The 18,522-nt window shown below is 38.7% G+C and overlaps 1 protein-coding gene across 3 annotated transcripts in view; it reads right to left on the reverse strand.

The window, feature by feature from the left end:
* ZDHHC14 (zDHHC palmitoyltransferase 14) overlaps nt 1–18,522 on the reverse strand; it is a 115,351-nt gene that overhangs the window by 39,137 nt on the left and 57,692 nt on the right. For all 3 annotated transcript variants that reach the window (XM_089669741.1, XM_089669740.1, XM_089669739.1), the window contains exons 3-4: nt 17,611–17,771; nt 15,823–15,981 (exon numbers count right to left, since the gene is read on the reverse strand). In XM_089669741.1, the coding sequence (XP_089525867.1) occupies nt 15,823–15,981; nt 17,611–17,771 (320 nt within the window). The remainder of the gene's footprint in view (nt 1–15,822; nt 15,982–17,610; nt 17,772–18,522) is intronic.

Consider the following 18,522-nt stretch of genomic DNA (forward strand, 5'->3'; position numbering starts at 1 on the left):
GCAACTTAATTTATAAACATATGCATCATGTTTTTTTTCTTGCTTTTTGTTTGATATTCTGTCTTATTTAAAATACAACCATGATTAAAATTATAGACCCTTCATTTTTTTGCAAGTGGGCAAATGTACAAAAGCTGCAGGGGATCAAATAATTAATTTTCCCCATTGTACATCTGAGGCCTTTTTGGTTATTTACTTTTTGATGGGGGGGAGGAAACCATAACCATCCACCTCTTTGCAGCCCAATAGTTAAAAGCAAACATGAGATTCAAGGATATACTATGCTCAGTTCACATATAGGTGTATTGAATCATGAGCGAACCCGCTGCGATTCTGCCTGTGATTTTAAAACACAATGTTAAAAGCGCTCATCAACGTGTTCTTTTTAAAGGACACGTGTCCTGCAGTGATCATGACAGAATCGCCCCGCATTTTGAGGTGCTATTGAAATGAATGACACCTGAACATGTTGATAAGCAATTTCATATTTTAACAACGTGTTTTGAAATCGTAGGCAGAATTGCAGAGATTTCGATTGCGTTCCAAAATGCCTATATGTGAACGGAGTCTTACAGACATGGGTGACTGTCGGTAAACAAAATCTGCATTTTAAAAATTCTACACAAAAATAAGGTATTGCAGAGGCAGCCCTAGCTTGTACATGAAGCAGCCATGCGTGTTCATTACATATATACTGTATGTTCAACTATGATCAAAATATGTAGTCATGATCTTGTATACCTAATCTTAAAATAAAAGGACCAACCTTCCAATGAGGAACCATCCAGAACCAATGTGCGCAAGTCATTATAAAGACAGTATGGTAGTTAAGGTCAATATATCCCAAAGAGAGGGCTCTTGGTAAGCATCTTAGAAACATACTCCGGTCACATCAATCCAACCTGTAAAATACTCACTTGCCTAATTGTGCACACAGTATATATTCCAAATTTCAGTCACATTAATCCAACCTGTACACAGCCAGTTCAGCTAACCTCTATAAATACTCCTGCCATGAGAGGTTAGCTGCACTGGCTGTGTACAGGGTAGATTGATGTGACCAGAGTTTGGAATACATACTGTGTACACAATAAGATGAGTATTTTGACCAAATCATAATTTTTATGCATATTGTCAAACTCCAAGCTGTATATACTTGAATGCTTATTAGATTTAGGCATATCAGATGATATGTATTTGTGTAATGAGGGAGAGTGTGGCCTAAAAAGATCAAGAACCCTATATCAAGGTGTGCCTAAAATATTAGGCAGCTTATTTTCCTCAGGCAAAAGGGGCCAAAAAAGATTTAACTAACTCTGAAAAAAAGTCAAAAATTGTAAAGTCTTTCAGAGGGATGCAGCACTCTTGAAATTGCTAGTGATATTGACGTGATTACAGAACCATCAAACGTTTTGTTGCAAATTGTCAACAGGGTCGCAAGAAATGTGTTGAGAAAAAAAAAAGAGATGCAATTTAACTACCAAGATTTGAGAAGAATCAAAACATGAAGCAACCAGGAACCCATTAGCCTCTAGTGCTGTCATATGCCAGAGCTGCAAACTACCTGGAGTGCCCAGAAGTAGCAGGTGCTCAGAGACATGGCAAGGTAAGGTAGGCTGAAACCTGACCACCACTGAACAAAACAAGTTGAAACGTTAAGACTGGGCCAAGAAATATCTTAAGACAGATTTTTCAAAAGGTTTTATGGACGGATGAGATGAGTGACTCTTGATGGACGAGCCCATGGCTGGATCAGTAATGAGCACACAGCTCCACTTCGACTCAGACACCAGCAATTTGGAGGTGGGATACTGGTATGGGCTGGTATTATTAAAGATGAACTAGTTGGACATTTTCAAGTTGAAGATGGACTCAAAATCAACTCTCAAACCTATTGCCAGTTTTTAGAAGACACTTTCTTCAAGCAGTGGTACAGGAAAAATTCTGCATCTTTAAAGAAGGCCATGATATTTATGTAGGACAATGCTCCATCGCATGCAGCAAAATGTGTGGCTGGCCAGTAAAGGCCTTAAAAAAAATGAAAGAAAAATGGCATGGTCCCCTTCCTCACCGTATCTAAACCCTATTGAGAACTTGTGGGCCCTCCTTAAAAGGGAGATTTACTGTGAAGGAAAACAGTGCACCTCTCTGAACAGTGTCTGGAAGGCTGCGCTTGCTGCTGCACAAAAACCTGATCGTCAACAGATCAACAAAAAAACATCAACAACAAAAAGATCAACATGACACACTCCATGAATGGAAGGCTTATGATTGTTAATTAAAAACAGGAGTCACTGTATTGGTCCCTGATTTTTTTTATTCAATTAGAAGAAATCTTTATTTGTAAATTTTGAGTTGTTTCTTATTCTAAGTTTAACAGATGAAAACAAGTGAGATGGGAAAATTTTAATTTTTCTTCATTTAGTTGCTTAATAATTCTGTACACTAATAGTTGCCCAATAATGGTGCGCATACAGATTCTCCTAAGAAAGCCAAAATCTCACTTTTACATTACTAAATTTTCAGGTTTGAGGTTTATTAACATTTTGGATGGACCGAGAGCACTGCAGTTGTTCAATAATTAAATTATTCCTCAAAAATACAACTTGCCTAATAATTGTGCACACAGTGTATATGCCTTGACTACCAAGCTGTCTTTATAGTGACTTGCTTACATTGGGTCTGGATGCTTCCACATTGGGAAGTTGGTCCTCCTATTTAAGGATTACAAAGACCATTGGCTGTTTCCTGAATGTACCTGAATTTCCCACCCAAAACGCAGGCAGTAGCTTCACCCTGGTCTACCCATATGCACCTCGATGGGCAACATGCACATGCTATGAATTCCTGTCTACCTTACAGATATTACCCTAAGATTAGGAGTGGTTTCAATGTCAATGTACTGATTCTGTCACATGTGGTCCTGAAAAAGGATTTCTGAAACGCTCCGAGTCCACAAGTGAATTGTCATCAGAATCTTTGCATGGTGTGAACCCCTATGTGGAGAGTCATTTTTAAAGTTGTGTAACAGATTTTTAATGGTACATAATAAAGTTGTTTTTACGATATTTAGTTTCTCTTCTCTATGTCCACACAAAGTCCATGACTACATATTTTTTGGTCATAGTTGTACATGATTTGCTTGGATGAGTACATATGTATTTATTTTTGCCCCCAGCTTAGCAGTGCAGCAGCGTTATTATAGATTACATCTCCTCTCAAAGCTGAACTCCAGGAATTTAATCACGTTTGAAAATGTGCTAACTTACTACTGGGTTACGTCGAATGAGATAAATGCCAGCTTCTGGACTTCCTTTACAATTTCTCTATATTTCCAGCTCCCTGACACTGGACCTTAGGGTTTTACCCTCTGTAGAGTCGTACGCAGTCGCTCTACCTGCTCCTCTTTTCTCTAGCCCAAAATCAGGGCTTGCTTTGCATTATGCAAATCGATTCACAAAATACAACGAATTCTGCGAGGGCAGGGAGAGTTGCTGCTGTGTGAGAGGGTTGCATTACTCTTGGGGCTCAGTAAAACTGTAATTTGAGTCCACAAAGTGACGCGCACCTTGTTGGACTTAACCGTCTGTAAGAAAGTACATTTTAAAAAGTAGCTAAATTCCTGGAGTTCAGCTTTACGGCTCTTTCAAACATAAAAGCGGTGGGGGAAACCTAAGGTCAATGCAAGTTTTCCTCATCACATTCCAAATACACTGGGTGTGCGATCTTCTGCCGGTGTCTTTGGATTCCTAACACCACGCCAAACTCAGACCGCAAACGTGATCCATGCAATCTAGTTGCAGTGTGTTTTTTTGAAAGTAGTGCATGCAGTACTTTGGTGCAGCCCATACCAGTGAGTGGGCTGAAAAAAATCACATCATACAGGATTGCAGAGCATATTCCTGTATGATTCTGGTGTGAACCAGCACTTAATGTAAGTCAGATCACCTTTACAAAAACAGTGTAATTTTAATGCGACATACTGTAGGTTTAATTTCACAAGTTGTTTGACAGAGATGAAGCCATTAGTCAGAGGATCTATAAATCTGCATATTATGTAAAGTAACAAAAAATAAATAAAAATAGGGTAAGAATACAAATGTGTGCTCAAACATTTATATTCCCTTTACATCTTAAGTCCAAGCTTTTTTTTGTTGTTGTTGTTGTTGGAAAGAACAGAACAGGTCATACAGAACGCAAGATGAGCTGTCTTACCAGTTAAGATGCCTGTTTGTACCATTGTAACTACCTGTAAGCTGCAGACCTGTAAAACCTGATGGCCTCTCCATACATCTCTGTTATGCACAACCCTGCTGATCAACTCAGCAGGTGGTGGAGCTCAATAGATTTTTCCACTTCAACTAAACTCCAGTCCTTTCTTTGACCACTGTGCAGAATTTGGGCCTGTATGTTAGTTTGCTTAGATGACTATCCCCACTTACCCCTTTCTTTTCTCTCCATCTGTTGTTCTTCCCCAAAGGCTATTTATTTCTGCGTGCTGATCTTCTATATTGCAAAAGGTACCAGCAACTGGTCATCATGAGTCCTTGTATTATTTTTGCCCCTTGACCTGAATCTCGAAGGGACATTATATATACACTTGGAATGCTTTATTTGGTCTGAGGCTGTCAAACAGTGTTCTTTGTCCAGCATTCGCAGAACTTCTGGGTCCTTCACAAGCTGTTAGCAATACTGACATGTCTCTTTGATGTAAAAGTACCTTCCTTTTCAAGTGAAGTGTTAACATGGTCTGTCTATTTATACTGAGCAGCTTTGTAACTTAATAAACTACGCTGGTGAACCCACTCTCTTCTTTTGATACGATTATCGACCCACCCCAGACCAAAAGAAAGCAATAGCCAAAGGGCTGCATTCCACCATGACAGGTTAAGTCTAAAGAGATTATATTTAAAACTCCCAATGCATATTAGTGGGGATGATGTCTCCAGTGTTCGGTTTAGCAAAGTAAAGACCTAGGGTTAGGATTTCAGAATTTCAAAGATCTTAATGTCAGAACATTTGGTCTTTACTCCCTTCCACTTAAAAAATAAAATAAAAATAAAATAAAAAAATAAAAAAAATAAATAATAATAATATCTTATCAGCATGCAACTCTGCATGCCAATATGAAATCATTTTACATTGGATAGGTAATCCGTATTGTTTTTGCCTTTACTTACATTTACTAATTTTTCCACTTTCTGGTTTCGTGAGGCATTGGTGATGTCAATGCCTCCTGTCACACGTTCCAAAAGACTGACCCAGAAAGCTCTAGGTAGCGTTCCAGGAAGCAAAGGGAGATGGATTCATCTGCCCTCAGTGAAATGGGAAAAGAAAAAAAAAAAAAAAAAAAAAAAAAAAAAAAAAAAAAGAAGAGGTTTGAAAACACTACTCTCTACTTTATCACTGGCCTGCCTTCAGGAGTTCCAGCATCATTCCATCCTCTTCCTGTGAGCCCAGCCTGTCAAGGGCACACCTAAGACTGCATCATCAAGTAGCCTGAGCTGACAGTGAAAACTGTAACGTATTCCCCTAACACATCACAATGTCAGCACTATACTATGTGGCACTGAACCAAGGCTAGAGAAGAAGGATCCAGATCAAGTTAACTTAATTGCTAAAAAAGAAAACTAGAGTTATTCACTCTGGAGTACATTACTTTTAGGAGGTGTCAGGCAATTTTTCCAGCACAAACTAGGAATGTTGGACCGCAGCTCCTTGTTATCCAAAATCCTAGGTCCAACCCAATGACTTTAAAGCACTGGTAGTAATTAGATCACTGCTAGAAGAACCGGAATCTCTACCATACCATAAATAAAGCAGAAATAAATCAATACTGCATTACAAGATGTAGGAAATGCATTCACTGTGCATGCCACATACCAAATCAATTTTACTCAGTAAAATTACTACCTGCCACTAAGTAATCGTTTAAGAAAAAAAAAAAGCCACGTCCCTTGGAAATGTAAAAGGCAAAATGTTCATAGAGAATAGAGATGAGCTTTACATGGTATATTCAGAAGCAAAGCAAATAAAAAAAGTTGTACTAGCATGAAACAACCCCACCAAGCCCATCTCCCCCCCATCTAAACTGGCCAAAATGTATATTAGGAAAAAAAATGTACCAAGGTACTTTTGTGCAATGGTTGACGTTCATTGCTCATTAGCAAGATATTGGGGCTATAAAAAAAAAATGGATGTTCCTTGCTGTCCCACCATTTTAATGCTTTATTTGTTCCTGACCCATTACAGGTATGCACATCAGGTAAGCCAAAGAAAATTCAGCAATTCTTATCTGCAGAACCTGTCAGACCTTTCAGGACAGGTCCACAATGGTGGAATCCATGTCAGACTTTTTTAATTTAAAGCAGTGTTAAATCAAAAAATGTAATATTTTACAGGTTACCAATCCTTAGATGTGGTGGCTGCATTTGTTTTCTTTTTTTTTTAGACTCTCTATTTTCACCTAGTGATCTGGCCAGTAATACCATCTTCTGTATTAGAATGCCTTCACTCAGGAAGAAGGAATACAGGGGACACCTTTGGATAGCAGCATTTTCAGTGGTAAATGGTTTTCCTCATCCCTGTAACTACTACATCTGCAAGAGAGGTTGCTCTTTTGAAAAATAGACTTACTGGCCGGATCAGCAGGTTAAAAGGGAAAGAAAGCCTGAAAAAGAAAAAATAAATGCAGCCATCAAAGCTAAGTGATAAGCTGCAATATAAAACATTTTTGGGTTTAAATACTACTTTAATAAGGTGAAAAATGAATACCAATCAGCACCATTCAACTTCAAAATAGAGGTCAGAGTCCACATCATCTGTCCTATTCTCTGTGAAAGACACCATTGTTACCCCCAAAATTAGCTTCGTCCCACTGTTATCAGCTAAAATTTCGTAACATCTGTTCCAATGGCATGAACGGATTTCCTTTTTTTCTTTTCAGTTAGCTTTCCAGGAATCTTCAAAGTTGCACAGCACAATGCCGAGTTAAGTACTGAAAGGCCTGCATAAGGGGGTTAGTTTTTTTTATTTTTAATCTGGAAACCGTTTAAGCTTCTTTATTTTTTAAAAACATTCATATGTCTCTTCTACAACCCCTGGCAAAAAGTACGGAATCAACAATTGTTCATTCAACTGTTTAATTGTGTAGAAAAAAAAACAAAACAAAAAAAACAAAAAACAATCACAGAAATGCCTCAAAACGATTTTCATTTAACATTTAAGAAAAAAAGTGCCTGCACACCTTGGTGAACTGTTGCACCAAGCTGACAAGAATCATAGCTCCAACACGAGATATGTCAGTTTCAACAAAGGATAGGATTATAAAACTACTTCAAGAAGGTAAATCACAGAATGTTGCAAAAGATGTTGGTTTTCCCCTGCGGAATCCAGCTCCGCTCCCTCAGGCCTTTCAATTTTTGAACTGTGATGCAACTGATATCCTGGATTGGCTAACCGTGCAGGAGACTGTTGGTTACCGATAGAATATGATCGGGAACATCATAGGAGCAGAGACTATAGTCCACTAGGAAGAAAATATAACTTCAAGTTTTAAAATGGACATAACCGTCTTGGTGATTAATAGGTCTGCTGGGTCTATACTTTGAGCCAGAGGGGACTGCATAGACCCTTATGTTTGTAAAACAGATATAATCTTGTCTCTTCCTCTTTCCATCAGGGCCTGGAGGGTTTGAGGGTGAGGGGATGGTAGGGGTTAAAGGGCTTATACAATCATTCTAAGTTTGTTTGCGGTGAGGTGAAGGGTGCTGCAGGCAAGTCAGGAAGTTTGGATAGTTTTAACTTTTTAATTAGGTCTATAGTTTGTAGATATTTGTTTTGTTTTTTTTCTTCTTTCTTTTGTTACCTCAGATCTAACTTTTGATACAGGGATGTACAGATTCTATTTTTGTTATTGGGTAGGAGAGGAATGAGGGATAGGGGAGATATGGTATGATCTGTCTGGGGTTTTTTTTTTTTTTTCCTTCTTTCCCCTATTCTTAGGAATTTAGATGATGAGCGAAGCTGGTATCAGATCTTTGCCTCGTGGGTTCAATTAGATCCCCCCCCCCCCCCCCAGATGCCTCTCTTCCACTGGGAGACTAGAGAGGCATTTCCTTTTTTTATATTTTTCCCTCTGTTATGGCCCGAGTCTTGCGCACCGAGGGAGGCTTTTTTTGTTTGTTTTCTATCTCTCCCTGTTGCCGCTCCTTGCTCTTGTGTATCTTTTTTCCCCTCCAGGGACTATCAAGTAGTACTGTGTTACAATTCTGATGTTTAAACGTTAATTGAAATAATGCCTAGATTATCACTGACTTATAACGTGAAAGGGCTTACTAGCCCTATAAAAAGGACTAGATTGTTGAGTGAATTATGGAAAATGAAAAACAAACGTTTTTCTCCAGGATACACATTTCAAAACTAAGGTACCAAAGCTTGGAGATCATAGATTTCCTATAGTGTATCACACAATTCTAAATGGAGAGGGGTCTCCATTTTAATCTCCAAACATACTCCTTGGAGAAAGTCGCGGGTTATTACTGATGGAGAGGGATGCCCCGAAATAGTTCAAGGATTTCTGTGTGAGCAAAGAGTTACTTTGGTCGGGCTATACTTGCCGAATGAGGAACAGATCATGAGATTAGAGATATCATTGTCCCTAATTGAGCAATATAGGGATGGGATTCTGTTGGTGGGAGACGACTGTAACTTGATATTAGATTCTGTGCTTGATACATCTAGGAGGGGCTACTCATGTCTCATATTGGAAAATCTGCAAGTTTCATACGCTTCTTCAATCACAACAGTTGATAGACAGCTGGAGAATCTTGCAAACTTATGAGAGAGACAATACCTTCTATTCCAACCATCATAAAACATATACAAGAGTTGACTATTTTAATCTCACAGTGCACCCTACCGTATCTCTAATGCATCCATCAGCCCAATTACTCTGTCTGACCACGCTCCGACCTCATGCCTTCTTGATTTGAATTAAAATGTACAATCGGGATTGGTATTGGAGGGTGAATGAAACCCTCTTGCAATATCCGACTTCTAAAAATCGTATAGCACAAGATATTGATTTATTTTTTTGTAAATAATGATGCTACAGATGTTAGCCCTTTATGTCTCTGGGAAACACATAAATGTGTTATTGGAGGCACTCATTAAGCTGGGGTCCCAATGTAAGAAACTATTGAATTCTCAAATAGACTATTATCAGAAATTAGAGGACTAGAAAGGACACATAAGAAATCCCAGGCGGAAAAGATAGGAGATCAACTGTGTGTATTAAAAAGGGAGAAATTAAACCCCATCCTTAACTATAAAGCCAAGGTGAAACTTGCCAGGTGTCGTACAGAATTATATAAATATGGGACAAATGCTTTGAGATCAGAAAAAAAACTGAGAAATTTTATTCCACATATAAAAACGGCAGGTGATACCGTGATGAAATCATCAAAGGAAATAGCACAAGTATTTAGGGAGTATTATGAGGCCTTGTATAACTTAGAAACGCATAGTATAACTTCAAAGCAGGAAGAAAAATATTTAGCAGCGCGGCAGTATATTCAGGACTCTGGAATGCCAGCACTTTTACATTCAGTCATCGAGGGTTTAAATGCGCCAATTTCTGTGGAAGAATTTAAATCTGCATTAACCTCAAAGATAGGAAAAGCCCCGGGACCAGATGGTTACACTATAAGCTTTGTCACAGAAAGGTGGGCCACTTGGGTTTGTGAAGGCTTTTAACTCTGAGGAAAGAGGGGAACGAGGGAAATAGCCCAGTGAGGGATATGTTTCAGTCATTTATAACAGTTATACCAAAAGAGGAGAAAGACCCAGCAGCTTGTTCAAGTTATCGGCCCATTTCATTGCTAAATATTGCTTTAAAAAAACTTTACCAAAATTCTCGCTGCAAGATTGATAAGGCACGTCCCGAATTTGGTTTATTGCGACCAAGTGGGCTTCACCCCAGGGAGGGAAAGTAGAGAACACACAATGTGTACCTAATGTTATTCAATATGCTACTCAAACATATACCCTTAGTGCTCCTATCAACCAACGCAGAAAAAGCACTTGACAGGGTTGACTGGACATTTTTAAAAACCATCTTAAATCACATAGGCCTAGTAGATGAGGGGATGTTCAGTTGGATCTCTGCAATATATTCTAATTCTTCAGTCAGGACCAACGAAGTAATATCAGAACGGATTCTTATATAAAATGGTCCATGACAAGGCTGCCCACTATCCCCCCATTAGTTTTATACTCACTTTATAACCTTTTTTATGCAGGGTCAGGAATCAAACAGATATAAAGGGCATTAAGACAAAGGAGTTGAATCAAAGTAGCAACTTTTGCAGATTTGATTTTTTTTTTCCTGACATCTCCTCTGACCTCATTGCCCTCACTTATGGCAGAGCAGCACAAGTATTCCATTCTTTCGAATTTTAAAGCAAATTATACAAAATCTAAGGTAATGGGGGTGAGCATAGATATGACAGCAAAACAACATATTTGCTCGCAATTTAATTATAACTAAGAAACTCCCACATTCAGTATCTTAGTGCAAAAATTTCAAGTACCTTTGATGTAAAATCTTTGATTTGAATTTTATTCTACTTCTACATAAATTTAAATTAGATCTTCAGAAGTGGGATAAGCAGTCGTTCACTTTGTTTTGTCCTAATATCATTAAAATAAACATGATGCCTAAATTAATTTATTTCTTGCAATTTTAACCATTTAAACTGCCTCAGGGTTTTTAATAGGATCTACGGGCAAGAATCTTGAAGTTTATATGGGCAGGTAAATGGGCAAGGATAAGGAGATCTATTTTGACTCCTCAAAGTTCAAAGGGGATCGGTTTTCCAGACCCTGTGAAATATCATGAGGCAATTCATCTAGGCAGAGGAATAGATTGGTGCTCTAAAACGTGAGAAAAAAAAAAACAAAAAAAAAACAATAGACTTGGAACAGGCGGCAGTGGGCATTTCTTTGGTGGGACTCCCCTGGGTGCTAGGCAAAGACACTCCATTAAAGGCTATCCAACATCCTCTGATTAGAGTTACATTGAAGATCGTTCAAAATGTGTTTACAAATGCAAATCTCTCTCCATTTCAGAGTCCTTTGATACAGATATTGGGCAACCCTAGTTTTAGTCCTGCGCTGAATGATCCGCAGTTTGAAATATTAGCCAGGATATTTTTCATTTGTACCATTTCATTCATGATAATCGTCCCTTAAAGACCCATGAAATTATGAGTAATTTTTCTTATGCCTTGGATTTTCTTAGTTGTGCACAGTTAAGGGCATATCTCTGTTCACTTCCAGAGATATACTTTAATCAGAAGGAACCTTTCCTTATTCGAACAGTATTGCCTAATAGGGGAATCAAGGAGACACTTGTCCCATCTGTATTCGATGTTGATAAGGACCACTGCCTCACAGAATCTTCCCTTCTTCAACATTGGGAAAAGGACTTAACATTTTATCTTTTTGAGTTTGTGTAAAAGTAATTCTTATCACTTGCTTACAAATCATCAATTGCGAATAAATATCAAGAAGGAAGTTATAAACTCCATACGAGGTGGTACTCAACTTTATCAGTGATGCATCGTGTATTTCCCCAGACTTCCAATTTATGTTGGTGATGCGGAGAGTCCGAAGGTAGCCTACTCCGTATTTTTTGGGCATGCCCAAAACTAAATGAATTTGGGAAGATGGAACACAATTAAAAAAATAACTGGAGTGTCTTGAGAAAAACCAGAAGGTGTACCTACTTCATGATACACTTATCTTACAGGAAATATAAGGACTCTTTGTTAAAACATCTTATCACGGCAGCAAAAGCATGTATTTCAGCTTTATGGAAAAGCCAGGATACACCAACCAAGTCTCATTGGTTGGCGAAAATAACGGAAATCCAAATAATGGAAGATTTAACTATGGCTAAGAGAACAGAGTGAGCTGTACTGGAATATATGGTCCCCTTACTTTATATACAAGGAGCAAACAGCTTTGGAAAATCAGTGAGACACTCAATGAGATAAAGATTCACTGAAGAGGTGTGAACTCACCACAAGTGTGTATGTAGAGATGAGAGGAGAGTTGGGGAGGCTTTTTTGTTTTGTTTGTTATGGGTAAAGAGGGAAAATAATAAATCAGCCTGTTAAAATATAGATGATTCTTGGGATGAAACAGGAAGTTTTCTATTTATTCATACATATGTAACTAGGCAAGAGGCCCACATGTGGTACAAGTCTATGGATATGGTATTGTAGTGGATCTGTTACAATCTTTATTTGTGGGTTTTATTGGGTTTAAAAAAAAAAAAAAAAAAAAAAAAAAAAAAAAAGGAGGTTTGTTCATTAACCACTTCCTGACTACCCTATAGCAGAACTACTACCACAGGGCAGCAGGGCTGCGCAAAATCACGTACATATATGCGATACTGCATTTCCGAGTAAGGGGTGCGCTCGCTGCCATTGGCGGCTACAGATGTCTGTCACCAGGTCTCGGCCGGAGATTCCCTGCCGACACAGGGCGATCGCCGAGTATCACTGACAGGGGAGAGATACCACAGGTCTCTCTCCTGCCAGCAATAATATGCTGCTGTGCATTTCTCTGCACAGTAGAGAAATACACAGCAGTATGTTTCCCTAGCAAAACAGCACACAGTTAACCCTTTCGTCTTACCCCTTCCTGCCCAGTGTCATTAGTAGTGTCAGTGCTTTTTATTAGCACTGATCACTGTATTAGTGTCATTGGGATGTCAGTGTCAGTCTCCACCCCCCCAAGTGTCAGAATGCCCGCTGCAGTCCTGCTATAAGTTGCTGATCACCATTTTATAAATAAAAAAAAAATCCAATATATATACCGCCATTTGTGGATGCTATAAAACTTTCAAATAAAACAATTAATTTACATGTTTTGGGATTTTTTGTTTTTCCAGCAAACACACGTAGCAGAATACATTTTGGCCTAAATGACGAAACTTGATATGTTTCAGAACAAAAAGTCAAAAATATATATTTTTTCAAAATTGCTGGTCTTTGTTTTTAATGCAAAAAAAAAAAAGAAAAAAAACAAAAACCGCACGTGATCAAATACCACTGAAAGAAAGCTCTATTTGTGGGGGGGGGGGGGGGGGGGAAGGACATAAATTTTGTTTATGTACAGCATTGCATGACTGCATAATTATGCGCCCTATCGCAAACAATGGGCTGGTCAGGAAGCTGGGTAAATCCCCTGGAGGCCAAGAAGTTATTTTGCAGATATATAAAGAATTTAAAAAAAAAAAAAAAAAAAAAAAAAAAAAAAAAAAAAAGGAGGTTGGTTGTTTCCAGTCAGCTGTGTCTAAAATTTGGAGTAAGTACAAATTACAAGGGAAAGTTGTAAGGGGAAGCATACTGGTAGACCAAAGAAGATATCAAAGTGTCAAGATAGAAAACTTAAAGCATTAATGCAATATGCCTTGAAAACAGAAAATGCACAACAAAACAAATGAGGAAGAAATGGGCAGAAACTGGAGTCAATGTCTGTGCCAAACTGTAAGACATTGCCTAAAGGAAATGGGATTTACATACAGAAAAGCCAAATGAAAACCATCATTAACACCTAAACAGAAAAAAAACAAGGTTACAGTAGGCTAAAGAAAAGCAATCATGGATTGTGGATGACTGGATGAACGTGATAGTCAGCGATGAATCATGAATCTGCAATAGGCAGGGTGATGATGCTGGAAGTTTTGTTTGGGGTCGTTCCAATGATATGTATAAAGACGACTGCCTGAAGAAAACATGCAAATTTCCACAATAACTGATATGGGGTTGCATGTCAGGTAAAAGCACGGGGGAGATGACAGTCATTAAATCTTCAATAAAATTTATATTGAGATTCTGGAAACGTTTCTTATTCCATCAACTGAAAGAATGTTTGGTGATGCCATAGGGCAAAAGCCGTGAAAACTTTCCTTCAAGAAAGATATATAAAATGGCATGGCCTGCAAATAGTCCAGACCTCAGTCCAATTGAAAATCTATGGCGGAAATGAAATAAAATGGTTCATGACAAGGCTCAACCTGCAAAACTGATCTGGCAAATGCAATAAAAGAAAGTTGGAGCCGGATTGAGGAAGAATACGATTTGTCGATAGTTAAATCCATGTCTTAGAGAATTCTAGCTGTTATAAAAAAAGTCAGAGGTGGTGCAACAAAGCACTAGTTATGCACTGTAGTGTATTTTTTCATGATTCCATAACATTTTCCTCAGAACTGAGTGATTCCATATTTTTTTCCTCTGCTTGATCTGCAAAAACAATTGCAACTGACTAACTACAGTTTTTTTTTTTTTTTTTTTTTTTTTTTAAGTGTTTCCTAATGCCAGAAGGTTGGAATGTTAAATGAAAATAGTTTTTAGGCATGTCTGAGATTAGTTTTTTTTCTACACAATTAAATGAACAATTTCCAAGAGTGGGGATTCCATACCTTTTGCCAGGGGTTGTATTTAGTCAAGGAACCAGTCATTTTAAAATGAGTTTTAATTAGATACATTGGGCAGTTATAGATTAAACCAGAAACTGTGTATACATTTTCTTGCCTTTAGCAAACTGAACAGCACAATTAAAGTTTTTTTTTTATAGTGTCTCCAAGATCCTAGTATACAAAGGAAATAAATATTTGACAGACTGCTCCTCCTCTGTAGAATGTTTTAACCATACGTTTATGAACCTGGTGAATGCTCTACTGCTATCAAAATACAGAAGAGGTGGTAAACGCTATTACAAAATCTGAGGGTAAATGTTAACTGGCTACATAATTGCTCTCAAGCAAAAACACAAAAAAGGTCACATGCAGTGATTTAAAGCATTACTAATAGAGAAGATAGATTAGATAGATTTGCATGAAACAACCCTGAACCTCTCTTCTCAGGTCCCCCACCAGTGTTGTCCACTCTTCCTCTTCAGTGCTTGCTGTGAGGGCAGACATGAGGGCTCACTCCCAAGCCGGGCTGTATGTGTCTATAGACACACACAGTGTGACTCAGCCCCACCTCCTCTGTCTCCATGTCTAGAGAAAATCTACCAGAATGCTACATATTTGAATATAGACTACAGGACAATGAGCACTGACATTACTGGGAAACAAAACATCAACAGTATGAAGAGTCTATGAATCAATAATTTGACTATGTCAACATATTTACAGGACAGGTTGAGAACTAATGCTCAACAAGTGATAGCACCTTTATAGACAGTGCTATAATCACATAACTCTGCATACAAGGGTTAGTGATTTTCCACCATGACCATGCAAGGTAAGCTAAACTTTGAAGGTGATGAAACATGCTTAATTACTTTCTCAGGATCCCCTTTACTGTGGTAGAGTTATTATATTATTTAAATGGATAGAGAAGAAGGGAAAAGCTAAGATTTTCTAATAAATTATAAAGTCCCTTTAACCTCTTCTCACTGTCCAAACGCAGATATTCTGCCTCTCAGCAGGTGGGCCTTAATGCTGAAAATATGCGTACCAAGATATAAATATTGCTGTGTCGAGGGTGTGCACCCTGCTCGCTCCCAGGACAGTTACCGGCGGGTAACGGAACTTGTGATCGTGAGCTTTCCAATCATGAGACCGTGGTGACAGACAATCACAGTGGTCACATGACCAAAGAGTCTGCCTCCCAGCGTCTAGAACGCCTTAAAGGGCTGGGAGACACTGACAGGAAAGGGATAAAAAAGTAGTAATGTAATGTTGGCACAGTGAACAAATGTTAATTTTTACCTTTTTAGGACTCTGTAACAGTAACTTACCAACACAGTTATCACACAGGCTGCAGTGTGAGGCACGAGGTGGGCGGAAGATTTTGCAAGTAAAACAATATTTCAGTTTCACCGTTTGTCCATTGATTACTACTTCTTTCGTTCGGGGAGGAGGTCGATAACCGCCTGAAGTGGACCCATTTGCAACATCTATGTAAATAACGTAATTACTGTTTGTACACTGCATTAAACAACATATTAAATTGTATCACAGAGATCCAATCAATCATAAATCTAAAAAGGTGTATGCTGGTGGCAGCCAGGTGTTACGTTTTTGGTATATATATATATGGATGTTGCATTAAAATACAAGGTAGACTTGTTCATTAGTGCCCCACCAATTTTAAAATTTTCTTCTAAGGTGGGCTTCACACTGCTGTGCAGCAATTTGGCTGTGGCATGGGTGTATCTGCAGTTTTCACACGGCTTACTCGCAGAAGCATACACTTTCTATTCGATCACATGTTTTTGGCACATTTTCTGAAAGCACACCAAAGATGCAGCAAGTGGGACATTTGGTGCGCTTTGAGAAAACACACTGCAAATGTGCAACATAATAGAAAGTATATGGGACCACGGCAAAAAACGGCAATACACCCACACTGCTTGCAGTGTGGAGCCAGGCCAAGATTCTTTTTTTTTTTTACTTAAGATTCAGGGTGGGGCTCTAGTGAATAAGCAGACCTGGCATTTGCATGTTTCCGGTCTGTGAAACCACTGAAGCTACTGATTCACCAACACAAGCAATAACAGCATACACTCACCGGCCACTTTATTAGGTACACCAGTTCAATTGCTTGGCAACATAAATTGATAATCAGCAAATCACATGGCTAGATGTGGTGAAGGCAACTTTCTGAAGTTCAAACTGAGCATCAGAATAGGGAAGAAAGGGGATTTAAAGCAGAACTTAACTCTGTGACTCAACATGGACTATTTCTAATCCATATGCTGCTAGCATTCGTAAATATAGAAGTATATCATATTTACTTATTTTAACCTTTTTTGCATTCCTTCATTTACTTCCTGGTTTCAATGCCTGGGCAAATGAGGGCATACATCTTCAGGAGGGGAAGGAGGGTTCTCAGCTCAGCCAATGCCTGAGCTAAGAACAGATGGATTCCAGGAAGTAACTGCTACATGAATCATCTGCCCTTATTTAAGATGACCACTGCCAGATATGCCAGGAGGTGTTTTTCAAAATGATTTCTCAGCAAAATAAAGCATGGAGACATGGATGGAGGAGTTTGTTTTGAATATTAAAAATTGTATAGCATTTTTAGTTTGTGGCACCCAGGTGCAGTGCAGTTCCACTTTAAGTGACTCTGAATGAGTCATGGTTGTTGGCGCCAGACGGGCTGGTCTGAGTATTTCAAATACTGCTGATCTACTGAGAATTTTATGCACAACCATCTCTAGGGTTTACAAAGCATGGTCCGAAAAAGAAAAATTTCCACTGAGTAGCAGTTGTGTGGACGAAAATGCCTTGTTGAGGTTAGAGGAGAAAGGGCAGACTAGTTGCTGCGACGTTCAGATGGTAGGGTCAGAACATGGCATAAACAACATGAAAGCATGGATCCATCCTGTCTTGTATCAACGGTTCAAAGCTGGTGGTAAAATGGTGTGAGGGATATTTTCTTGGCACTAGAAAAGTGTACCTAGTAAACTGTCCGGTGAGTGCATGTGTATCAATTTAGGAATTTTACATACAAAAAAAAAAAAAAAAGGAAAAAGGAAAAAACAAAAACTTTGTAATGTCTTCTTTAGGACATAATTTACCTATTTGTCTTTCCAAATCTGCAGCTTCATCTGGAGTGGCACGAGGAAGAACGCCTGGGTCACTAAAGCTGGTTCTCAGTAAAGTCCCCATTACAAAAAATACAAGAATTCCACCTATCACAGGAATCGCAGGCGTAATATTCACAGCCAAATAAGGACAACTGAAAAAGAATAAGAAGGTATATGTAAATAGAATATTTGATACTTTAGTGGAAATGAACGATTACATTGATGAGACCCTGTCACCAATGTGCACACTGTAGCCCTGTTGAACACATGTGACAGAATTAGGCGAGCCGCTAAGAGTCCAAGTCAGCTGCTCCCTCCCCTCCACAGCTCGGCGCGCCAGTGAGCACTGGAGGGGCAGAGTAAAGAATGGATGACCGACAGTTACTGCTCTCTGCTTGGAGCGGAGGGGAGAACTGAGTGATCAGCAGTCTGACCGCTTATTTCTCAATCTTGGAGATGGCAGGGACAGATGCAGCATCAGATTGATGATGCATACATCTAGACCAGTGGTGGGCAACCTTTTTTTTCAACTGAGCCAAATCTCGCCAAAACCACGATTGAAATTTATTTTGAGAGCCACATTTTTAAAACTGAAAATACATCCCCCATATAGTAATTCACCCCCCATAGTAATTCATCCCCCATATAGTAATTCATCCCCCATATAGTAATTCATCCCCCACATAGTAATTCATCCCCCACATAGTAATTCATCCCCCACATAGTAATTCATCCCCCACATAGTAATTCATCCCCCATAATAATACATCCCCCATAATAATACATCCCCCATATAGTAATTCATCCCCCATATAGTAATTCATCCCCCATATAGTAATTCATCCCCCATATAGTAATTCATCCCCCATATAGTAATACATCCCCCATATAGTAATACATCCC

Source organism: Staurois parvus, unplaced genomic scaffold, assembly GCF_062004578.1.
Source record: "Staurois parvus isolate SC_StPar_1 unplaced genomic scaffold, SC_StPar_1.0 ptg000081l, whole genome shotgun sequence".
NCBI lineage: Eukaryota > Metazoa > Chordata > Amphibia > Anura > Ranidae > Staurois > Staurois parvus.